Source organism: Tachysurus fulvidraco, chromosome 14 (genome assembly GCF_022655615.1).
Source record: "Tachysurus fulvidraco isolate hzauxx_2018 chromosome 14, HZAU_PFXX_2.0, whole genome shotgun sequence".
Classification (NCBI taxonomy): domain Eukaryota; kingdom Metazoa; phylum Chordata; class Actinopteri; order Siluriformes; family Bagridae; genus Tachysurus; species Tachysurus fulvidraco.
Window position 1 is genome coordinate 6,665,118 of NC_062531.1, and position 25,880 is coordinate 6,690,997.

Here is a 25,880-nt window from a genome sequence, read left to right on the forward strand (position 1 = left end):
GAAGCTTTTATTGTCATTTCAACCATATATAGCTGTTGCAGTACACAGTGAAATGAGACAACGTTCCTCCAAGACCATGGAGCTACATAGAACAAAGACAGTGCTATAAAGAATTAGTAAGTTAGTCCTAGCCACATAAAGTGCATCTGTGCGACCTGGTGCAAACAGTGAGGGACAAGACTAAATGACATTGCAGGACAAAATTCAGTGCAAACAAAAAATACAAGACAATACACAAAAGACAATACACAAAAACGGAACCGACCAGTGTAAATACTGTACGTATGTTCAAACCATATTGCGTGTGCAGAAATAGTGGAATGAACATATTAGTATTACAGCAGCAGTTACATGATGTATTGTAAAGGATTGTGTACAGCAATCAACTGAAATGTGAGCCAGCATGTATTAAAGACTTTGACAGGAAAGAATTAAGTGACTTCTATTTTTTTTAAAGAATTAGTGACGGGTCTGTGGTGAACTCAGGAGATCTTGGTTGCACTATAAACCATTTTAGTTGATTGCTGTATTGCACAATCCTTTACATATATATAAAATATATATCCTATATGTATATATAAACTCGTAATGCTTATAACTTGTCATAAATAAAAAACAAAGTCAAATGTATTCTGTTTAACCCAGGGGATGGCGCCAGAACTCCATGTTTAACAGCTGGAACCAGATTCCTTGTGTGTGTGTCAACAAACTTGGCCAATTCTAATTCTGATTCTGATTTACTTTCCAAACAGACTCTAGAAAACAAAGTCCAAATCACTGCATATATAAAGTACGCGTGCATAAAGTGAATACATCGAGTATGGGGTTTAAACTATATGCATTAACCATGCAAACAAACAAACTACAAACAAAAATAACTCGTGCACGTCAAACGTAACTAAAATGAAGGTCATACACACACAACACTCCCGTTGAACTCACACAAGCGAGATTATGTTATAGACGGAAAATGCATATTGCAAAAGCGTCAGCGGTACAAAACTCAACACAAACCGAAAGCACCTGAAGAAATTACGCAGTTTAGTAACTCACCTGAAAACTACGTTTCCCATCAGTCTCGTACCAAGTGGGCGGGGCCTGTGCATGTCGTCACATGACGAAGTGAGAAAGACAACTGGGAATTGTGAGATCTGTCAAATAATGTCAAATAAACGTCATTAAAAATTCAGTTGTTGTGCCAGGAATAAAATAAAAATTATTATTATTATTATTATTATTATTATTATTATTATTATTATTATTATTGTTTTTTTCTGAATCTCTCTACTCATTTATGTAGTCTTTATTAATTAATTAATTATTTTTTGACTTGTTATAGTACCTCGAAGAACAAAAATGTATGTTGAATCATTACTTTATTTAGCGACATTTGACCACCAGAGTGCGCTGTGGTGTGAAGTTTAGAAGTATGACATTTTCTCCTTCTCCTTTGTGTCAAACCTGCCAGAAAATAACAAATCGTGATAATAATAATAATAATAATAATAATAATAATAATAATAATAATAATAATAATAATAATAGAAACAGGAAATTGATTATATTTCTGAAAACTATGTTTTTCAAAATTTTACACATTTTGAAAACATAATGTCTAAGTCACTATGGCTGGCGAAATGGTCAGCTAGTATAACTTGAATTGTATTTGCTACTGTTTTTCTGGTTTACAGAGAAAGCTTTCCTCCTCCTCTTCCTCTTCCTCCTCCTCCTCTTACTCCTACTCTATTTGTATGTATTTCAGTCTCTATTCTTTATTCTCTTACCAATTATTTAATCCAATCTCCACTGTAAAATAGGCTTTCATTGCATTTTTTTCATGCGTGTTGTTCAGTATTTTTTGCAAGTTTATATTCAAGGGTGGCAGGTGGAGTTAATATTATTTTTCATTGATTTGCAGTATGTCATTATTCTTATTATGAGGGCAAATTAGACATGGGCTTTAGTTACTGAGGTATGTTGTCAGTCTGTACAACCATGTACAAGCAATCGGCATTTTACATCTTAGGCGGTTGCCCATGGTTATATGAACAGAAAGCTCTAAAATACAAATAAATGCCTCCTACAGTAGGAGTTGCCACCCGGCTATCAAGGAAAATGAGCGTTTGTCGCGAGAAAAAAAAATACTAGCGCGCATGCGCAGCCTCACAAACCCTGGGTGTATTTTCATGTTCATCAGTGTTCTGTGCAATAGATTTTCTTTTTTTGTGCAGTGTTAAAGTGAAATAGTTGTATATATTATAGTATCCTCTTTTGTTCATAGCACTTCATTTAGTCAGTCATCATGACTTTTTTGTTCACAGCAGAGATGCCAACTGAATCTATAAACTTGTTTTAACTTATTGTAATGTGTAATGTCTGAAAGCACAACAATGCCACAATTTCTTGTGCGCATAGTGTACTTGGAAGATAAAGTAGGCTTACGATTTGCTTACAGATATGTGGCTATACAGTTATTATGGTAAATCTGTGCGCATGCGCAGTTCAAGACATGCAGATAGGGCTTGTGGCAGCTCCCATTTCCTCATATGAAACACTGACTGAATGGATTTGGGTGGAGAGTGAGAGCTTGTGACGTCCGAACCGAGCATCAGTCTGCATTTAAGATTTATTCCAGAAACCGACTCCACCTGTTCAGAAAAAGCGACCCTGAAACCACACGTTGCTTTTTAAACGTCTCTCTAAATCTGGAAATGGATTTATATGGAAAGGTAAGGTGGATAAATATGAAGTTGTTTTTTTTTGTCAAAACAGAGAGGCGGTAGCTTTTTGGAAATGATGATAAACACAGTGATTTAGGAACATGATTATATAAAGAAAGACTAAATACACCTATTAATCTAACGCAGTCAATTATGGTATGTGTTTGGAAGCATAATTTGTTAAAAATGGAAGCGTTAAAGCAAAATTTGATCCTAATCTTAGAGAAGATGTGCTCAGTAGAAATATAAAAGATTTATCTGGGATGAATAGTGCCTTTTTAAAAGTTAGGCTCTATAAAAAAGGATTGGATTAAAGGAATCTAGTCTGTTTAGTAAAGTACTGAATTTTCATCTCAATACCGAATCAGTTCTTAAGATGTGGACAGCTCCTGGTGCTGATGCTACTGTTAGCGGTTAGCGGTGTTTTCTAACTTCACTTGCTCGTTTTACTGAAATGATTTGGTCGCTACACCACTAACTACTGCTTAGTAAAATATTTTAAGCAAATATCACGAATAATTTCGTCGATATGTAAGAGGATTTGAAATACGACACTAAGTCAATAAAAGGGGAGAGTCGTTAATGCGTTTCCGGTTTGGTCCGCGTGCGATACCGTGTAATATCGCGATACTTTGGAACTAACAATACAACCTGTAACTAAACTTCAGAACGATGTATAGAGCTACAACTTTTACAAATATGTCCATTTGTTGTATCATTTAAACCTATTTTGAAACAGAGATTTCCACAAAATCACGAACTGTATTATGATGAATAAATAAACAAGCTGTTAGGAAAAACTATTGAAAGTCTTCAGAATTTATTTATTAATTTAACTTTTGAAGATTGCATTAAGGGTCAATATACAGGTGCAACTCAATAAATTAGAATGTCATGGAAAAGTTCATTTATTTCAGTAATTTAACTCAAATAGTGAAACTCATGTATTATATAAATTCAGTACACATAGACTGAAGTAGTTTAAGTCTTTGGCTCTTTAAATTGTGATGAATTTAGCTCACATTAAAAAAAAAAAACACCAATTCAGTATCTCAAAAAATTTGAGTACTTCAAAAAAATATTTTTAGTGAATTGTCGGCCTTCTGGAAAGTATGTTCATTTACTGTATACAGTTGAAACCAGATATTTAGATACACTTTTATTTCTTTACTGTCATACATTAAATCAGAGTAAACTTTTTCTGTTTGAAATCAATAAATATTAACATATTTTTTGCATTTGTTAAATGTCAGAATCGAGCGAGGGAGAATTTGTATGTATTTTTATTATCACTTTCATCAAAGTCAGAAGTACACATACACTAAGTTTATCGTGCCTTTAAACAAACAAAAATGATTCCATTCTGAGCTTAAGAAGCTTCTGACAATTGATTAATTGATTCCATTTGAGTTAATTGGTGGCACACCTGTGGATGCATATAAAGGCACACCTCAAACACAGCCCCTCCTTCTTTTTTCCTTCTACTGAACTTTCTGTTAACAAGCTTGGATACAGCACTCTGTGAAAAGGCAGCTTCATTGGCAATGAATGTTTGTGGCTTACCCTCCTTTTGAAGGGTGTCACTGATTGTCTTTTGGACAACTGTCCTATCAGCAGGCTTCCCCATGATTGTGCCCAAATTGATTGTGATTGTGTCCAAATTGAGAGACCATTTTGATGGCTCAGGAAATCTTTGCAGGTGTTTTGAGTTGATTAGATGACTGGCATGTCACCATATTCAATTTTTTTGAGATAGTGAATTGGTGAGTGTTTTATTAAATGTTAGCCAAAATCATGACAATTAAAAGTATCAAAGACTTAAACTACTTCAGTCTGTGTATTGAATTTATATAATACACAAGTTTCACTATTTGAGTTGAATTACTGAAATAAACAAACATTCTAATTTATTGAGATGCACCTGAATAAAAAATTGTATTAGTAAATTTACAGAAATTGAAAATGTCTATGTTGTTTGTCTCCTGTCATGTTATCAATTTCCTTTTGTTTTTCCTTTGTTTTTAAAGATGGCAACCACTCAAGATGGAAAACAGAAAGATAACTCGGATCAAAACTTTGACTATATGTTCAAACTGTTGATCATTGGGAACAGTAGTGCTGGTAAGACGTCATTCCTGTTCCGTTACGCCGATGACTCGTTTACATCAGCTTTCGTCAGCACAGTAGGGATCGACTTCAGGGTCAAAACCGTGTACAGGAACGACAAGAGCATCAAGTTGCAGATCTGGGTAATGTAACAGGGTCCATCTCTTTAACATATGCACCTGTGAAGCATTTTGAAGAATGTAAACACATCTATGGATAGTTCATTCTGACTCTAAGCCTGGTTAAACTTGTCACTGTAAACATGTTTGGTCATGTTGGTAATAACAGAAATTTAGCCATCAAAGTCTGTCCATCTATTCATTAGTTTAAATGTATTTGTAGACTGTAGCACATGTTCATAAAGGTCCTGATGAAAATAAGTCCTGATTACTATAATAAGTTTTTATGCAAGGAACATACAAACCCAATATAAAACAAACTAAGCACAGGGCCACCTGGGCTATGTCAAAGGAAACATGGCTTATAAAATGATAGATAAGCATCTACTGCAGATGGCTGTATCCTGGCCCCACATCTTGTTATCCACCACATTGTATGCAAAGTGCTTGGTGTGCCAGATCACAGCAGTTTGTCTTCTTTTTAGCCCTTTCACTGCTGAAGACAGACAAGTGCCACATTAATAGCATCAATTCAGTATTAAAATAATTACTAGCGTGTCCATCTGGTCTAATAAGAATTATATCTGATAAAAAGTAAATCTGTGAAATTATGCATATGAGATGAATTGTTCATGCAGTATATTTTATTGAAGATTATATTTGTTTTGTGTATATTTGACTATCACTTATTAGTTAGCCAGGAAACATAATATTGTAGAGCTGAGGTTTCACTAGCCTGTAGTAACTCAGCTGAGTTTCCTTTCTAAAACAAACATTCTACATAATATTTAGACTATTTTTACAAGAAGAATTAAATAAAGTCTAATGACTCTTCCGTATCCTTTGTGCAGGACACAGCAGGCCAGGAGCGCTACAGGACCATTACTACAGCTTACTATCGTGGTGCCATGGGATTCATTCTCATGTATGATATCACTAATGAAGAGTCCTTTGCAGCTGTGCAAGACTGGTGAGTTAATAATGTGATGAGTCATGATTCGTTCAGTTAATTTACCTATCCATCCATCTACCCTCCCATCTGTCCACCCCAGCCTCCATGCATCCATCCATTTAACCATCCATCCATCCAAAACCCATCTTCCCATCTGTCTACCCATGCATCCATCCATCTACTGATCTAGGCTCAATCCATCTATAAATCCATCTATCCCAAACCCACCCTCCTATCTGTCCACCCACACGCATCCATCCATCCATCCAACTAATCAGAGGTATTTTTTAGCTTTAGAAAAACTATGATGAAATGATTTTAAGGACTTTGCAAGAGTAGGACTTTGTCAGTATTGAAGCTTATGAGTGTCACTGGCAATTAATCCCAGCACAGCTGTTGATTTATGGTGGAACTAAATCCTCTGATGCTGGGACATAGAGGCTTTTAATGATGCACTGCTGTCTGTTGTGTGCTTTCAGGTCAACTCAGATTAAGACCTACTCATGGGACAATGCCCAGGTGGTCCTTGTTGGAAATAAATGTGACATGGAGGAGGAGAGGATAGTGTCTGTGGACAGTGGAAGACTCCTGGCAGAACAGCTGGGTGAGAAAAACAGTCCTGTTCAGTGTTGTTAGACAACTGGGTCGAAAGGAGCTCAGAAGCAGCAAAAATAGAATGTGAAAGCTGGAGAGAGGAAATATATTTAAACACTACCAGCAGGTCTAGAAATAGATTCATGTTCTCCTTATGAGCAGGTGCATAAGAATAGGACAGGTGCATAAGAATAGGACAGAGATGTTGGATAAATGTCACCTTTACTGTTACAATTTGAGGTTGTAACATAGATAGACTTTAATAAAAAAGGAAAAAATATCTAACAGATACTGTATCAAGCATAATCTGTCATCAGTACTGACAAGAATTTCATAGTTTTCTTCATGTGGAGAAAATAAGTTAGCACTCTTCCTGGAGTTCCTTGAACCCCATTTTACCTCTGGTCTAGACGTTAGTGAAAACCTCTTGCCATGACCTTACCATGGCATTACTATCCCTCTCCTGTCAAGGAAAGTGACACTAGCCAATGGTGGGTGTCTGTGAGCTCACATAGTTATGAATGTAGTTAATGCTTTCCTCAGAGTGTGCACAGTGTGTTATGTTTTTCTTTGACACAGCATGAGCAGTAGTTAGATGTGACTGACTGGCTTCATGCGTCTTAAAGGAAGAATGCATCAGTATTCATCCCTGGCTGGTAGGTGTGGTACAGTATGTTGGGAAGAGCTGATAGCAGGAAAAAATGAAGTTGGGATAAAGGGTTCAGATTAGGTGCATTCTCTCGCCACCTTTTGAACACCTTCTTTCTCTCTTCCTAAGGTTTTGAGTTCTTCGAGACAAGTGCGAAGGACAATATTAATGTCAAGCAGACCTTTGAGTGCCTGGTAGATGTTATCTGTGATAAAATGGCTGACAGTCTTGAGACCAACCCTGCTGAATCTACTGGAGCACCCACAGCCAAACTGACAGACAGCGATGTGCCGCCCCAGCAGTCTGAGTGCAGCTGCTAGTGATAACTACACAGGTTGTAAGTGTGTATGTGTGTGTTTGTGTGTATGGTTTCTGTGCTATTGCCAATCTTTCAGACAAAAATTACATCACTGAACCCTAAGGTCAAAATGTAGGTTAGCGAGAAGCTTTGCAAAATGTTTTGGGAAAAAAAAATAGGAACGGTTTTACTCTTATCTCTAACTCTAGGATTATCTGTGCAGAAGTCTCAGTTTAGATTGGTGAAAAACTCATAGATATGGTGATGTTGTGCCAAAATATCACAGTGTCAGAGGTCTCCTGTGTGATTATATCACTGTAAAGGCCTTAAATTATGCATTGAGGTTAGATAATCGTAGTAGATCTCCTAAACTGTGCAATACGCTGTTTGTGTCATTTAAGATGAAAAAAAATATATAAATAAAAAAGCCATGAACTGAAATAGCAGCTGTGCTTATTCCCACTCGCCTCAGGGGAATTACTTATGTGACTATTGATTTCTTTCTACCTAATGTACATATATAATTGGTAAGCTTTTGTTATATCCTAACTAACGAGTGTTTTGTTGATTGAAGTCTATTACAATATGTATTAAAATGCTATGCCATTATAAGTGAATAAATGTGGCCTTAAAACCTGTAAAAAGCTTTTTGTTCTTTTCTTCATTTGTGAGGTTGTGAAGTTTATCTCCACGTTACACGACACGTCTGATTACAAATTCCGACAAAAAGAAGTGACACAGATGTACGCAGTCAACCCATGCTTTCATTTATTCCGGTGCATATAAAACATTTTTATTCAATTTTAATTTTTTTTTTTTATAAGTTTAACTTCTACAGTTCTATCCAATAGACTGTCATAAATAAGGAATCCATTAAACAACTACATTGTCTTGTGAAACCTCCAGATAAGTTGGCATTCAAGTCACATAACAAAAAATAGTTATCCCTAAATAGCTTCTTTTCTGATGATGTAAAAAGATGGAATGAATCAAAAAAAGGAAACTGAGCCACTGATTCTATCCATTTAGGGCAATTAGGAATCTACAGTATATGTGTCAAAATTTGTCTCCACTTAAGGATTGGAGTTTATAAAGACATACCATCCTTTATCCAAAATGAAAAAGCCTAATGTCCCCAATGGAAATGCAAAGTGTTTTTCTTTTCATATTGCATGTTACACAGATGTCAGTAAAAAATTCTATTTGTAATGATCTAGCATGAATCATTTGCTTCAGTCAAGTTAATTATTAACACAGACTGAGAATCCAGTCAGACTAAATGAAAAAAACAAACAAAAAAACAAACAAACAAAAAAAAAACCCCCATCAATTTACACCAAGCTAGAGCGATCAAATTCCGCTTTGGCACACATTCATACCGTCTCATCCGAATGTATCGGAACAGCAAGGCAAATTCTTTTTTTTTGCTTTACACGGAAGACGTTTGGGATCAAAACATTAATATTAGACAACAGATCAGAAGCTCAGCTTAGCTCGGCTTTTATATATCGATACTGAATACATACAGATCAGTCATCAGAAATATTGGAACATGTGACTGATAGGTGTTTCTTGTTTCCCAGCTGTGTCTTAATTACCAGCTCTGAACATCTACATCTGGTTTTGAGCTCTGGGTTTCATTTGAGTTGAAAATGTGTCGTAAAAAAGGGACAACGGAAGATGAAATAAACATTTTCTGTGGGAGAAATGAAGGAAAATCAATCAAAGCCACTGAACAAAAATTGAGTGTAGCCTATATATACAGTACAATCTGGAATGTCCTTAATAAGGAAGAAACCACTGGTGTACTAACAGCCAGATATAGAAAAAGCCAGGCAAGAAAACAACAGCAGATGACAACAGAGGTGAAGGTTTCACAATCATCCATTTAAAAAGAAGAAATTGAGAGTAGAATTATAGAGGCCATGCAACAAGATCCAAAATAATTTGAAACATTCTTTCTACCAATTTAGAGAAATTCATACAAACTAAAATACAGTCCTATAAACAGGGTGAGCTGCCTCTAAAGATGCCTGATGCCAAAGATGCACTAAAGATGTTTAACACATGTAGATGTAAATATCAGGAAATGAAAGCTGAAATTCTGATCTGTTGTCCCATATTCACCATCAGTGTCTACAGTGTCTAGCAAAAAAAAAACAACAACAATTTTGATCTCAATTCTTTCCAATTTTTTCAGAGGGGACCGTATATATATCTCTCCAAAGTTTAGCACATAATCATATTCTGACAGCTTAGGAAAAACACATCTCTCTGATCTGGTTAAAAAACAGCATTACAATGTGCTGCCAAATGTAGTGACACCAAACAATCCTCCATACTGGCCTTTTTCAACAACTGTCAAAAAGAAATATTCATCTCTGACACCCGAAAATAAGGAAAACAACAATAAAATACATTAAGGTCAATTCCAGCCAGCAGTTTTTTTCTTTAGTGCAGCAATAAGATAAGAAACTTAAATAAAAAAGTTTATTAAGGCACAACCCTCTGGCCAAGGGACTGCTGTTTCTCTAAAGAAAGAAAACACACATAAAATTGGATTTCTTCACTCCTCCACATAAAACGATCTCGTAGGAGATGCTTATAGATGGGTCCTTAGTATACTGAAGAGAAAATAAAACATTCTCTCAATAAGAGTTCTGTAATACAGCAACACCATCACCATTAGGGATGATAGAATCATTTACAACATGGTAAGAACAACAGTATGTACTGTACAGCACAATAAATACATGTAAACAGACAGAAATGAGAAACCACTGAAAGCAAGGAAACTGACTGAGGATTGCTGATGGAGAGGAAATCATTTGGCAATGACAAGAAATGAAAAATAAAAAATAAAAAAATAAAAAATCCAAGGTTGGGCCATTTCTAAATGTTGGGTCTTTATACAGTTTTTTTTTTTTTAAAAACTAGTGGTTACATTACAGTTACTGCATTCTAATCGAAATATACTCAGACTTGCTCCCTCATCACCTTGATGCTGCTACAGGATTTGATTTCACCGTGCTACAAGCACAGAAACGAAAATAATGATAATAAATTAGAAAGAGGCTCATAATGGTGAACATGAACTGAACAGGTGTACTGGGACAGTTTTAGTACTGTGATCATTTAAGGAATGACGAAGAAGAAGAAGAAGAAGAAGAAGAAGAAGAAGAAGAAGAAGAAGAAGAAGACTTACTGGCCTTCAGCCTTAGGTTCATCTTAACCAGCAACAGAATAAACATTGTGGCACACTGCAGTGCAGTTTCACAATGAATTCACTGGCTTACAGATGCTAAAGCACTGATGTGATTGATACAGAACTGTGTTGAGTTTGAGCTGCATGCCTGACACTGGTACTTCTCCACCATCATCTAAAGGTTTAGGAGCTACAGCTAGAAGGATTTTGCTTGTTTGCAGTTGAGACCAAAAGTCTGAGACTACTAATGAAAGTGCTTCTCATTTGCATTAGTTTTAAAACGGCTAACTATAAATTATATTACCAACAATAAATCAGCAGGAAATATTAATATGAATTTCTGAATTCCTTAGTAATCTATGCATTCTCCTTTTGCTTTAATGTGCCCTCAAGCTGGCATGGACTCCACAAGTTTGTGTAAAACTTGATGATTCATGTTAGATTAAATATCATGAAACACATCCGTCACTGGCCTTTTGTGTAGGAGTTAGTCAATATTACAAATTCCCTTATGTTTAAATAGTGACCTAGAAATCCTGGAAATTTAATATTCTAGATATTGAACAGTTTCTTTGTTCGTTTTCAGTTTTCTCTGTTTATCTGTTAGTTATTATTATAAACAATAAAAAAAAAAAGATTTTCAGTGTGGTCTCAGACTTGTGTGGTATCCTACAGCATTTGGTAGATACCCTTATTCGGGGCATCTTACATTTTTCTCATTTTCAGGAAAATTAGTGGCAGCTTGGTGGCTATGGGATTTGAACTCATGACCTTCCGATCAGTAGTCCAACACCATAACCAGAGAGCTACTACTTCATATGGACAAAAATAGTTGAATACCAAATGAACCTTCAAAAATGAAGCACCCAAACTGTACTGTTCCTCGTCACTGGGTTGCTACCATCAATACTTATAGTATTGTAACTTTGAATCTTTACTGAGAGTTAAATATTTAATGATGGTTAAATATTGCTTTGTTAATTATGTATTCATTAGTATCGATATGTTCTAATGACCACATGTTAATTGTAATGTCTATAATCATCCTCCACTTTTTGTTAGGAACATAACGACTCTTGATCATTGTTGCAATCAGCCAATCAGGTGGCAGCAGAGCAATGCACAATATTATGCAGATGCACTTCAAGAGCTTTAGTTCATGTTCGCATCATCTAGAGTTCACAGAAAGGTACAAAAATGTTTTTTTTTTGTTTTCACAAAATTCTGTGCGTTGTGTGTGAAATTCTTAAAATATCAGCGTTTTCTGAAATACTCAAACCAGCCCCTCATGGTACTAACATCCATGTCAAGGGTAAAGTTGCAGAGATCACATTTTTTTTTATATGTTCCAAATAAATTCAGTAAGCTAATAAAAGTAAGCAGCAAAGAGACCTTTGGGGGACAATAGAGTGAAACTTCTTATTGGATTTGCCCTCTACATTTTGACCTGTTTATGAATCTTTATCCCAGATTTTGCAACATGTTTTGAGATGAAGAAGTAGGAAGCTTCTGGTTTAGTCTATTTTTTGACAGGCAACAAAATCTTAAGGCTTGCCTAAGCAACATCGAGAAAATAACAAAAAAAAAAAGGCGATGATTAGAGTCAGTTATTATGTAACTGAAGGCCTGCACCAAACGGAGCACTCTTTCTATTAAATAATGAACAAAAATGTTATAAAGACGTCACATAACATAAAAAACCCAACAACAACAACAACAAAAACACTCTTTGGCAGTTGCCGATTGTAATTTTTTTTCAGTTTGATTTCCTTGTGCCATGAGTCATTTCTATTAGCTTTGGTAATGAGTCTATCTACACTAAGCACTGCAAATAAAGTAGATCTAGACTTTGAGGAAGAAATAACATTCGAATTGTGTAGTGAACGTCTACCAGCTGCATGTGTCTCCATGCAATGAAGCTCCCACCAAACCACTAGTTGGATAAAAAACAGATGGTCTGATGGGTGTTTTGGCAAATGAAACTGAAAACTCTTTTAAAGTCCACCTTAGTTAAAAACAGAAATATTAACAAATTACAAAAAAAGTGTGTTTCATATGTGTGCATGGAAAAGACTTTCCTGAGTACAAAAATGGTTCAAACGGCACTAGTCATGGATGAACGTTAAAAAATAAAAGTAAAATGATCATAAGGATGTTGTCAGTGGCGGTGAGAGGGAAATGAATATACACTTTTGGATAGATGTACAGTTCACACATACACACAAAAACAAAAAAATATGAAAAACCCTACAGCTTATCCATAAATAAGTGGCTCTCATGTCTAGTATAAAAAAAGTCCGGATGCTATCTCATACTGTGTTACGTATTGGCAGTGTCCTGCTCTTCCTCCTCCTCTTCTTCCTCCTCCTCCTCTTCCTCCTCCTCCTCCTCCTCCTCTCGTTCCACTAAAACACAGGGTTCTGATATCTCGCCCTCTTCCTCTCTCGGCTCCTCTCCTACCTCCTCCCCCTCAGTCACCTGTTCATCCAGGGGGATCTCAGTACACTCCGAGTCCTGTGTGCAAAGGGTTTTAGAGTCACTGCAGCTGTTCTCATCTTCTTCCTCTTCCTCCTCGTCATCCTCGTCTGGAGGGCTGCCGCTGTCCTTTTCCGTGTCTGATTCTCCGTCCTCCTCCAGCGTGAGCTCAAACTGGAACTTGTCGTGGGTGGTGTTGCGCCGCCCATCTGCATTTGTGTCCAGTGAGGGGGATGGGCTCTGCGGGATGGTGCTCTGGTACCACTCCCTGTTGTCCTCCAACGTGTCCAAGATGTCCTGGGCATCAGGGTGCACCAGGTCTGCCCATGTTTCCCACAGCGGGTGCACAATGTAGTCTATAAAGCCCACCTGAAGGAGAATGGAGGCAATTCTGTCAGATTGTAATTAAGGCAAACAACCCTACTCACCCACCCACCCACCCACCCATCCATCCATCCATCCATCCATCTATCCATCCATCCATCCATCCATCCATCCCTCCATCTAGCCATTCATGGATGGTTATAAGATATCAAGCTAACTGGTGAGAGCTGGCTAGTGCATGAGAATCGGCAATGACTAAAAACGGCAACACCAAATATAACTCGAAACTGACTGTCTAGACGATGATGCATCTGCTGCCGACAAGTCCGGACAGGTCAGACATTTGAACTTGACCCTGTCTGGATCAATTTCAGATTCTAATCAGTTCATCTTCTATAATGTATGGAATGATAATTGGAATGTTAAATCCATATATTCAGTCACTTCTTGAAATAGCAAGCTAACGAGAGTGAAAAGCATACAGACAGACGGCCCAAGAACATAATGCCTCCAGCACCTAGAGGGGAAATGTATATATAGTATAATATTTCACAGGTCTGCAGTCTCTTACCTGGGATTTCTCAACTGAAGCGTTGTGTTTGTCACACATGGGGCTTATCTCCATGCCACGCTCCCTCTCACGGTCTCCCTGGCTGAAGAACTCCTCCATGATGCGGTCCGTCCACTGGCGGTACAGCTGCAGAGGCTTGGTGGGGTTACTGAGGTCTGCACAATGCACCATGTTCTGTAGCACCTAAAGTACAAGCAGACAAAAAAAAACGCAGAAAGTCTGACCCTGCTTACAGGAGAGTCAAGGCATGACATGTAATTGTAATCCATCACATTCTGTCATATATATATATAATGCTGCCACTGTTGTGTGGTTAACCTACCTGTATCCTGTCTGAATAATTATCCAGCAGCAGTACTCCAGAGCTGGTGACTTTTTTTGTCTCCACCATGGTTTTAAGATCTGCCAGTAAATTCATGTGTTTCGACATGTCCGTCGCCAGAACCTGCAAAAGACCCAAAACATGCTCAATAAAAAGCCCTTTAACCTAAATGAAAGCGCTAATAATGAGATGAGGTGCAGATAAATAGTCTGTAACTAACTATGTCGATGACCATCTTGCGCAGCGACTGTCTCTGTTTCTTGGTGAGGTTCTGGAAGATGTCACAGTTCTCCTCCTGCAGCAGCTTAAAGCCCACAGCCAGGTGATGGTTCTCCAACACAGACGAGTCATTATACATCAGAGCCAGCTCAGAGTCTGATGAGGAAAAGACCCATCATTTACCAGTGACAGATTTCATATGCATTCATGTTATGATACACGTATGTGTGTGTAGGTACAAAGGGGTCACAAAGTGAAGGGAAATCCTAGCGGCTTTGGTTAATGCTGTGTATTTTTTTCCTGCAATGGTTTCACTGCGTTTCTCTCCTGATGGAAGTGACGTCTTCCAAGGTGACTCTGCCCCCGTCCAGAGTACACAACGAATATCTGAACGACTTACTGTGTGGGAAACTTTTGTCAATCGTACGTTATGGCTATCACACTGAACAGATCCAAACCCAGTGAATGCGGGATTTTGGAGCACTGCGTGAGACAGCGTTCTGTACCACTGCCATCAAAACTCCAATATCATTTTGAAGAATGCTATTCCTCCCTGCAGAACACTTTTCATCCTTTACTTTGTGACCTGTCTGTACGTGTGCACGTATTTGTATCTAGTCCACTGTGCTCGGTCTAGAGCAATGTGAGTTCTCTGAAACCATCTTCAATCTATTTGTGTTACTCAAAGGCCAAAAAAAAGCACAAAACATTATTCTAGGCAATATTATTCTAAAAATGGTAGAATAGAATCCATACTAGGTTTATTTTTAGAGGACAGAGGCATAGACACAAATAGATAATGGGTCATGGTGACAATATCTTGACTGATAAGCCAAGTTCTCACTCTGTCAGCTTGATGTGCTGTGCTGCTGGCAGGAGAGAATACACGACTTACTAGTGTTAATGAGGAACTGGTTGGAGACGCCAGGATGATCGACATCGTGTATCGCGCTGGCAAATATGGCAGCAAGAATCTCTAAATCTGTGAAAACAGCCTATTGAACAAAGAACAGGAAGAGAGGAGAAAAAAGCATTTGTTTACTTGACTAAAATGATCAAAATAAAATGCAAATCACAAATGCAATCAGCTTATAATCGGTATAAAAGTGTGTTATTACACCTCCTTATATAATAAAGCTGTTTAACCAACCAAACACACACTTAGTGTGTGTATATGCACATATATATCTGAACCCTTATTTGGCATTACATTTACATACACTTAGGTCTAATAATAACCTTACTGAAAGGTTTCCACAAGTGATTTCTTTTCACAGCGTCACAAATACTTAATCTATTAGTTTAGTTTAATTCAAATTCAGAACATCGTGACTAAATGCTTCCAAACCTCCTGACTGAGTTTAAGTTTAAAAATAAACTGGTATGTTGTATGGGCTGAAATGAAGCAGGGCAGATCCTAAAACTGGTGATTGTTGTGGTACCTCGAGAGCAGGGCTGGAGAGCAGCACATGAGTGGACTGAGTCACGTCGGCAGCGTGGATGTTGTTGTGGTAGGCAACATCGCTATGGTAATGGTCTTCTAACGTCATCAGATACGTTATAAAAGTGTCAAGTGGAATTTTAAATGTTTTTAATAAGTCTCTCTCCTGTAAGGTAGCAGATAGGGGAAAAATACATGAGGATCCACTGAAAATCCAACAGAAATGGCAACAGAATGATCAATTAGCAATCATTATCATTGAGACCATCTGAGAAATTTATAGATATGAAACAACAAAAAGGTTTCACACCTGGAATATTGTGTGCATCATAACTGTTAAAGGTCTGTTGCCAGAGAACTCTGTGACTTTGAAAACATTAAGGCCCCATTTGTTCACATCTTCAAGCTCCTGAAAAGAAAAAAAAAAACAATGTGAAGCTTTATGAAATAACCAGTGAGAGTATCTGCTGTTCTCATGATGATAATGTACATTTCCCAAAAATCCCTGCAGTGCACAAGACACCTGGGGTTATCCATCATTTCCCAAACAGTTCTGTAGCATAAAAACCAAACTAAACAAATGAAACACACAAAAATTTTAAATAAAGCTAACTAAAACCGATATTAAAAAAATTACCACTTTATATCCAGGTAATAAAATGCTAAAATGAACAGCCTAAAGTATAAAATGACTTCAACACATTGCTCACTATCTCTCTCTCTCTCTCTCTCTCTCTCTCTCTCTCTCTCTCTCTCTCTCTCTCTCTCTCTCTCTCTCTCTCTCTCTCTCACACACACACACACACACACAAACACACACACACCTTGGCCAGTGATTCCTCTGTGTCTGTCTTGACTCCAAAGCGAGGGATGTTGGAATTGGTGAGGCTGGAACTGTGAGTAAGCTTCTTCACGCCGCTGATTTGGGACATCGGCCGCTTCTTCTTCTCTTTGTCCTTCTGTGACTGTGGAGACGGCATTTCTACTTCATGCTGCTTGTCTGCCAAGGCACGTTAACACACACAAACACACACACAAGTGTAAGGGTAAAGCAAAAAAAAAAAAAAAAGGAAATGTTTTTATTTAAATTAAAGTAATTGTCTATAAAGCAGGAAACTGGATCCTCTCTCACTCATTACTCACTCATTTTCTACCGCTTATCCGAACTACCTCAGGTCACGGGGAGAAACTGGATCCTATTCTACCATATACTGTATATATATTATTCTGTAGCATCTCAACGGACCCCACACCTACATCCATGGCTCATGGCATTATAACAAGTTTATGAAACTATGTTTATGATTCTTGTTATCACTTACCTAAAAAAGTATTAGAGATGAACTCAGACACCTGGTTTCCAGAGCGGCTCATTTCAGACAGGTGGGTCAGCTCTCGGTTCAACATCCTCTTGAACTGTAAAGGTGTATGTGTACAGAGTTAAAACACTGGCACAGTCAGAATTTTTCTGAACATTTCTGACATGAACTACCAAAATAATCAGAAAACATCTAAATTGCTGTTGAAATGTCACATGTAAATTGATGGAAATAAAATCGACATCTTGCAAAAATAAAATCTCATGCACTGTTCCTTGTCCAATCAAAATAAGATAAAAACCAAAAGAAAATTCTAGATAATTTTGCCCTGTTCTTATTTTCAAACTATGTTTGGCTCCAGATGGTCTGAAAACTCAAGGCCGAGTTTCTCAGATGAGCCATAACACATGAAGACAGAATCTGCTCTATCTCACCCTTAGAAAAACGAGGTCACAGTGACACACTCAGTCACGAGGTAGGAGGCCTCGAAAAACATGGGCAGCAATGCAAGTCTACATGGGCAACAAGCCTGACAGCAAGCAAGACGAAAGACAATGTCAAATCGTGTTTAGGCACAGAGAAATGAGAACCATTACAAAAGATTTACAGGACAAACTGTGTGGGAAGTGAGACATGGAAATGGCAGCAGCGAGGACTTGGCTAGACACTAACAAGATAAACAACAACATTTGCCTTTACGTTTAGAGTCATTATCTGAGAAACAACAGCAGGTCATTCATTCACAACCCTACATACATAATAGCCAGCCACTAACTCCATTAATCAATAAATCAGCTCATTTACACATCCATGCTTCCATCCATCCATATATACCCCCCTCTCTCTGTGCATATTTGTCCATAGGTAGTACATTATTATTTTCATAAACAAACGTAAAGCCTTCCATATCTTAGGTGCTAATTTATGGAAAGAAACTTCAATCATAAGCCCTTAAACTCTCAGTTCCTAAAGCTGGGTCAAGACTCCTCAGTAAATTCAACAACTCAATAAAGCAGTTTATTTACACATCTAAGCCTCTCTCTCTCTCTCTCTCTCTCTCTCTCTCTCTCTCTCTCTCTCTCTCTCTCTCTCTCTCTCTCTTTGTTTGTTGGTTCTAAGATTATATCTGTTTCTGTGTCATAAGAAAACCTACTAATTTATAGGAAAAGGAACAAAAACCCTTTATTCTTAACCCTTTAAACTCTCAGGGCCTAATGGTGGCTTAATCAAGACTCCTCAATCCTCCTCATTCTTTAATCAACAACTCGATTCATTCACATTTCCATGCATCCCCCTCTCTGTCTATGTGCGTATCTGACCATATGGTTCTGAGAGTATATCAGTGTCAGTGTCAAAAAACCTTCTGTCTCTGAACTAATAATAATTGGGGGGAAAAACCTTATTCTGAACCCTTAAACCTGTCAGTGCTTAATGATGGATCAATACTCCTTGCTAAATCCATCAGGAAACCAGTTCATTTACACATCCACACATCTCTCACTCTTTCTTTGTATAATACTGAGTACATCTGTTTAACAGTGTTATGAGAAAACCATCACTCCCTAATGTGGTTATTTATAGGAAGGAAAAAAAAAATCATCATTATTAGCCACTTAAACTCTTAGGAACTTATGATAAGCCCAGGATTACTTGCCTAAATCTTACATTTTTGTTCCTCTATTTAATTTTACCAGGTCATATATGAATAATTTTGCAATCTGGTGTGTTTGTCTTATATACTGATTTTTAAAAATAAATACTTATTTATACTAATTATTTGTGTTAGTGTGAATATTGAGTTATCATTTGTACCGAATTGTAATTAGCAACTAAACAATGGATTACTGTGTGCATTAGTGATAAAATGTACATGCGTAAGTCATAACTTTAGATATGAAGAAGTGATGAATGTGCAAGATTTTACTGTCGTTGATTTCTGTTGGTTTGTTTAGGATGAAATGTTCACACTGTGTAAAAGGCAGTCAGAATTTGAAAATGGTGTTAATGCAAAGCAGCAGAAAAATAAATCATCAGGTTTTCAAATAACAACAACCCTATATAATGACTAGATAATAAAAATGGATGCATCCTTTATTACGTATCAATATGTCAATGACCCGCTTACCTTTATGTATCCCCAAGAAACGGTAAGCAAGTAATTTGCCTCAGGCATTTTGAGAAACGAGCTTGTAGGTATAACAGATAAAACTGCACTGCTCAACTGGAGAGATGAAAACGGTAATAATGCAAAAAATGATCAACGCATTATAACTGAAATATTCCTCTTCATACGTCCGCAATAAGTTAGAACACCATCACAGTCCAGACATTTCTCTGAATGATCCAAAGCATCCTTCCTCGGTGTAACCTGCATTTATCACGTATACAGCTGGAGCAGATTCCGAGTAAAACAGACAAACGAGGGAGCCGATAGCATCTTTCTAAGCACACAGCGAACTCAGAGATGCTCATGCCTGAGAGGCAGAAAACCCTCCGTCAACAGCTTCCAAATAAGGCTCTGTTTCACACCATCATCATTCAGGTGAGAGATGCTCAGACTGCAGCCCCCGCTCCCTCTCTGACCATCAGGCTGAGAACACTGCTTGAGCTGATTGGTCAGACTAAGGTCTATGCAAAACTGAGAGGTGGGATCTGTCTCTCCAGCTCTGCCCCTCTCTTCTCCGGAGCTGTGCGGTTCAAAGCGAATGCTTAGTGTAATCCCCATGATACCTGGTCATAATCAAATGAACATTGAGTACTGTATGTGGGGGACTGTGCAATTGTGTGATTCTGCTCAGTGTTTGTGTGTGTGTGTGTGTGTGTGTGTGTGTGAGTGTGTGTGTGTGCCAGTCAGAGTGAGGTAATCAGCACGACATGCTGATACGTAGGTATTGTCTCATCCTGGGGCAATAAATATTCAGTGAAAGGAGAAGATTCACAAGGCTCGCTCATGTGTTGTGTCAGAGAGCATATGTGAGAAGCTATTATAATGACGTCGCTTTAAGGAGATATGCTCTGTTCTGTTCTGTGATAACATAAAGGTACTAAAGACAGTACATCTTTGTCTTAGTTAAGTCAGATTATCTTAGAAGGTACGACTAAAAATTTGCAAAAGCATTTCTACTGTTCAATTTGGAGCTTTAATAATTTAGATGACTCCTGGGTAAATAGCCATCCTATATAATTATGGCCCCATGTACAACCATGATATTACAAAATACAGCTTTTGAATATTTAAGCTTTTGAATTAAAAACAAAACACGATTTTTAGCCCATGTTCTACTCTGACCTTACAGTGTAGGGAACTAGAGTTAGTTACATTATTCTTTAAACCATAAAAATCCATTACAATTTAGGACGCTCTCATAAAATCCATTACAATTTAGGACGCCTTTCTTTTTCTTATGTAATCTGATATCAAGCAATTACATTTTCACAAGATGTAGCTGAGTGTTATAACACACATATCCACTTTACAGTGCCAATATCAGTGTTCATTCATGTAGCAACAGCACAATGCATAATAGGAAGATACAGGTCAAGAGCTTCAGTAAATGCTCACAGAAAACAGCAGAACTGGGAAAAAAAAGGTGGTCTCTTTGACTTGACTTACTGGTGGCATTGTTTTGGTGCCAGATGTGTTGGTTTGAGTATTTGGTAATGGTAACAGTCACAAAATGGAGTGAAAATATCAACAACAGTTCAGAGTGTGTAAATTCTGTGTTGGTAAGTGAGGTCAGAGGAAAATGGACAATTTTTTTTGGAGATGTCAGGAAGGATAAAGTAACTGGTGAGCAGAAAAGCAACTAAGTATTTAGAAATCATTGACACTTGAGGTGAATGGGCTACAACAGCAGAAGACCACATCAGGTTCCTCTCCTGTCTGCAAAGAACAAAATTAGAGGCCATTATTGTTACAGATTCCCCCAAACTGGACAGTTAAGAAAAAGAACTGGTGGAACTCTAATATTTCACTATAAAGTTTGCATGATTCTGGACCATGATAGCCTCCGTTTCTTGTTCTTGGCTGAAATTAAGTGGTACCTGACCCTGATGTGGTCTTCTGCTGTTGTAGCAGAAAATCTGATGAAGTGGATTCAGTTTATACGCGATTGTGAGGTTGTTTTAGGAATTTGGTTCTGTATGATGGAGGAATGTAGGATAAAAGCGGGTGAATGAGTTAATGTGCTATAAAAAGTCATCATTTGTTGCTTTTTCTGCAAGCGCTTTACACTGAGCAGGGTTGGGTTAGATCCGGAGCCTAGGCCGGGAAGGATGGGAGTGAAGTGGGAATACACCATGAATGGGATGCTAGTCCATCACAGACGCCATGCACCCACACATTGAGTCACACCTAGGGGCAATTTATAGTTACCAGTCTGCTTACCAGCATGCTTTTTTGATTGTAGGAGAAAACTGCTTTAACCCATTAAATTCCAGAAATCGATCAGCAAATCAAAAATGACCTTCCTTCTTTCCTTAACTAAAGACATTTTCACTGTAGTTACAGAAAATATACTTCAAGTTGAAAAACAGGAGGTGTGGGATTTTGGGAAAATTCTAAGTTTGCCCAGGAGAACAATCTCCTGTCCTGTCCATACTGTATATCCATAATAAGGTAAAAATATTATGAATGTGATGCCCATATCTGGATAAGAAACATGACACTCAACCCTCAACTACCATTAAAAAAATGCATGGGATATGATTAGCAATTAAGGCAAAGTCCATGAATGTAAATCCTGTGATAATCAGCTCTGGTCTTTCAGTAGTCCCAGAATAGTTCCATCCAATAATGTGGACAGTAGAGGAAGAGGCTGAGCTGAAAGGGTGACGTGGGATTGTTTCACACTTCTGCTCCCTCAGAGACGACGGCAGAACGCTGCCTCATTTACAGCTTTCCTGGAGCAGATGAGCCAGTCAGAATCGGGCTGTGTGGGCTCATGCGGACACACGCGTGTGTTGTTTCTATTGTCGATATGTCTGCAAGGTGTTAAAACACTCACTCTTGGTGGCAAACGGAAAAAAAAACAAGATATGAGCCAATTTTTAGCTGTGATTTCTCTTTGATTTCTCAGGTTTTCTTCCTGTAGACTGAGATCTAAATAGCAACTCTATTTTGAATGTGTGGCATTAATTTAAAAATAAACCTCACAAAGAACTGTTAGTCCATAGATAGAGATTTTATGAAATATTGTTAATCAACTATTTCTTTCATAACAAAACACTTTGCACGGAGAGGAAATGTGTATATGTAAAAGACTGACTATTATACTGTAGCTTTTACACACACACACACACACACACACACACACACACACACACACACACACACACACACACACACACACACTACAATCAACCTCACAATCACCGATACTCTATAAGCAAAGTTAATGAACAACAATTTCTTTTTACAGATTTCTCTAATATGTGGCAGAAATTACTGACATACTGACAATTACTGAGTATCTAATATAACTGCAAACAAATTGCCACTCTTTTAAATTTCTTTCTGCATTCTATCAGTGCCTTTGGTATGTGAGGTTGTACACAAATTGGCCAATGAGAGCAATGTTCTAGCATATGGAACAGTACACCATTTACTCAAATTTGGACCTATTAAATCTCACAGAATTGCCATTTAGTTCATTCTTGAATTTGCCAAGTGCCTTCTCCTTCTCTTTATTTAATGGCAAGTTTATTTGGAACAAAAAACTATTTGGTAAAAAAAAACCTGGGGAACGTTTGGCTGCAAATAAGAAAAAGCTATTAAACCTCTTAAACTCATGTTTTACATTTTATACCACGGGTCTTTGAAAAGTACTCGATATATAAAGACATTTGGTTTGGAGATCAAAATTGAATACGAGTCATCAGATTTCATTTTCTTATATTTATAGAAAACCAGTCAATTTTTAGCCTCTATCCTTTTTAACAACAAACGTGGTCTACACAGGTGAAATCCAGAGCTCAAACCAAGAATATATATCCAGATCTATTAATTATTTAAAAAGTCAATCTAACAGCACACACTTGGTCAACGTGATACATCTGGTAGTCCAATAGTTCCAATATTTTGATCAATTGAAAAAAGTGTCATATTGTAGAAGTTGTTTAACACATCTAGACGTACACAGAAGGAAATGAAAGCTGAGATTCTATCAGCTTATATTTATCTTCTGAACTCAATCATAAATGGCCTCAGTATACTGTATATCAAAAACAAAGATATTCCTCCAGTGTTTTGCCATAAAAGATTCGACTTCCATAACTGTATATGGATTAATAATTCTTAAATTACTAAATACACTTTTCTATAATATTATACTTAAATCCATCGCTATAGGTGCTAGCGTCATTTCTGGAAATTATTATTATATAGTACTTAAATATAACACACACACACACACACACACACACACACACACACACACACACACACACACACACACACACACACACAAACACAATTAGAAAATGCTCATGCAGTTCATACACTGTTAAAGTATTTAATTAGGAAACATAAAGTACCAATAAAAGCTGACACTGATACTGGCACTGGTACTGGATTTGTGTTGTGGTGCTGCTGCTGCTGGCGAGCTTGAGCAACAAAGCAAGCTGACAGGCCTTGTGTGTTACCATGGAAACATGGGGGGCAGGCAGTTGAAGTGGAAACAACAAGACGTGAATGCTAGGTGCCCTTACACTAATAGGTGACCACTTCTTTAAGATGCTCGACTGTGTACGTGCAGCATCAGCAGCGTGCTCTAAGCACTGGGATTTTGAGCGGTGGTGTTGTGGCGCAGCTGACTGGCTGGGGTTGATTAGCATGCTGCATGTGTGCTAAGATCCTGATGGAGAGTGTGCGCATGCTCAGTGCAGTAGACAAGAGATTTTTGCTTCCATCGTTGTAAACACTATGAGCAAGGTTTGGGCTTACAGAAACATGGAGCTTCACAATGCAGTGCGGCATGGCACAAACACACACACACACACACACACACACACACACACACACACACACACACACACACACACACACACACACACACACACACAAACACGGCAACAGGGCCTTAAACAGACACAATGTGCAGTGATAAAATTAGGTTATTGACAGGTAACATTGACGCTCCAAAAATGTGACACAAGGGACAGCGCATTAAGAAGATCACAAACCAAGTGCTGATCTAAACATTAAAGATATTTTAACTAAATGAAGGGTTACACTGAACCTGTTAATGGTTTAATAAGACATTCCCAGGAGTAAGAAACAAAGAGGCCCTTGATGAAACTGATGAGTAAAGAGGGGACTCAGAATCAGAGACATACCAACAAACACTAAAAGAGAGCTTAGTACACCAGAACTGTTCTATGACACCTGGACCACTCTGTGGCATCATAACTCTCAGCTGAAGTAAAGCAGTAAGGTTGCTGTCTTATCTTACCTTGTTAGAGGCCATCTCGCTGACCGAGTGCCGGGTCTGCAGGGTCTCCAGCTGGTCTAGGCACCAGTCGAGCTCCTCCAATGTCTCGGTGGCCAGCTTCTGGTAGGCCTCTTCTGCAGGGAGAGAGGGGAGTGAGGGGTCAGTTCTGAGGCCCTTCAATGGACTAGCTGAGGCTCCCAGCAGAGGGCCCAAACGGCCATACAGCGCCATGTTGGGGTGTCCCGGCTGGACGCATGGGTGGTTCTTCATGCTGTGCTCAGACCCTCCACGGTGAACATCAAGGCTCACAATATGAGCCAAAAAAAACAGTCCTCAGTTACAATACACAGAATCTCAGTCAGAATGATAATCCTCAAGTGGCAAAGTGATGCCACAGTCCAATCTCATGCGAAGAGTGTATCCCTAAAGAAAACACACAAAGGGGCCACACACACACACATAGGGCAAAACGGACACACACATTCAGACACACAAACACACACAGAGTGATGTATCCAGTGATCTAAGGTCCAGAGTACTGTTAAGTGCAGAGTGAGTGTCCCAGTGCTGGAGTAGTTTGCTGCTTGTGAGCAAGCCCATCTCTGCCCAGCAGCTCCTGATTTACATCCACAAGCTTTACATCCATATAAACCAACCTAGAACAACAGCTAAAGGCATGATGTCTGAGCAACACACAGACATACACACACAGTGTATGAAGGGCTGACGCCAACAGATGACCGGTGTCTCCTCTGTCTCCAGTCTTCCAGCAGTAATAAGGGATAAAGAGCCAGAGAGGAAAAAGAAGTCTGTCAGCTGTGTGTGTGTGTGTATGTGTGTGTGTGTGTGCTAGCGTGGCGGATGCCCTGTGTGTGCGGGGGGCGGCCGTGGTGCGTCGCTGGCCGAACGTGAGCAGATCTTCCCTCTAAAACAGGAGCCTGAAGGCTGCCAGTGCTGCGCCGTGGAAGGAGAGAGCGAGCTGCAACCAAACCATGGCATGGAATACACAGGATTCAATGAGGAGGGAAGAAGAGGGAGAACTTGCTACATACAATACATAGGATACATAGCCATTGTGTTTCAAATCTTGTACTATGTTAGGGGGAATTCTGCAAACGACTAAACACTAACTAAAC

The 25,880-nt window shown here is 38.3% G+C and overlaps 2 protein-coding genes across 12 annotated transcripts in view; one reads left to right on the forward strand and one right to left on the reverse strand.

Annotated features, from left to right (window-relative positions):
- Positions 1–2,542: 2,542 nt before the first annotated feature.
- On the forward strand, positions 2,543–8,082 carry rab3c (RAB3C, member RAS oncogene family). 3 transcript variants are annotated; one of them, XR_003438472.2, is made up of 6 exons: positions 2,543–2,729; positions 4,748–4,969; positions 5,797–5,915; positions 6,377–6,501; positions 7,071–7,147; positions 7,270–8,082. XR_003438472.2 is itself a non-coding variant. In XM_027133128.2 (5 exons), the coding sequence occupies exons 1-5, from the start codon at positions 2,712–2,714 to the stop codon at positions 7,458–7,460; spliced, it is 675 nt and encodes a 224-aa protein (XP_026988929.1). In that variant the 5' UTR covers positions 2,544–2,711; the 3' UTR covers positions 7,461–8,082. The 3 variants fall into 3 exon arrangements, 2 of the variants coding, with proteins under 2 accessions (XP_026988929.1, XP_026988930.1); XM_027133128.2 differs by lacking the exon at positions 7,071–7,147 and having other exon boundaries at positions 2,544–2,729; XM_027133129.2 differs by lacking the exons at positions 2,543–2,729; positions 7,071–7,147 and adding an exon at positions 4,190–4,483.
- A 100-nt stretch (positions 8,083–8,182) lies between these two features.
- Positions 8,183–25,880, reverse strand: part of pde4d (phosphodiesterase 4D, cAMP-specific) — a 153,683-nt gene continuing 135,985 nt past the window's right edge. For 8 of the 9 annotated variants that reach the window (XM_047822964.1, XM_047822965.1, XM_047822966.1 and 5 more), the window contains 10 exons: positions 24,766–24,878; positions 17,318–17,411; positions 16,820–16,995; positions 16,306–16,404; positions 15,997–16,161; positions 15,450–15,549; positions 14,556–14,710; positions 14,336–14,458; positions 14,014–14,196; positions 8,183–13,487 (listed from right to left, as the gene is read on the reverse strand). In XM_047822964.1, the coding sequence (XP_047678920.1) occupies positions 12,963–13,487; positions 14,014–14,196; positions 14,336–14,458; positions 14,556–14,710; positions 15,450–15,549; positions 15,997–16,161; positions 16,306–16,404; positions 16,820–16,995; positions 17,318–17,411; positions 24,766–24,878 (1,733 nt within the window). In that variant the 3' untranslated portion in view covers positions 8,183–12,962. Of the gene's footprint in view, positions 13,488–14,013; positions 14,197–14,335; positions 14,459–14,555; positions 14,711–15,449; positions 15,550–15,996; positions 16,162–16,305; positions 16,405–16,819; positions 16,996–17,317; positions 17,412–19,439; positions 20,067–24,765; positions 24,879–25,880 lie in introns of those variants that run through there. The other variant, XM_047822971.1, reaches the window with a different exon arrangement.

Coding starts and splice junctions, on each gene's coding strand:
- rab3c (XM_027133128.2), top strand. Junction 4,970..5,796: donor GCATCAAGTTGCAGATCTGG/GTAATGTAACAG, acceptor TCCTTTGTGCAG/GACACAGCAGGCCAGGAGCG. Junction 5,916..6,376: donor TTTGCAGCTGTGCAAGACTG/GTGAGTTAATAA, acceptor GTGTGCTTTCAG/GTCAACTCAGATTAAGACCT.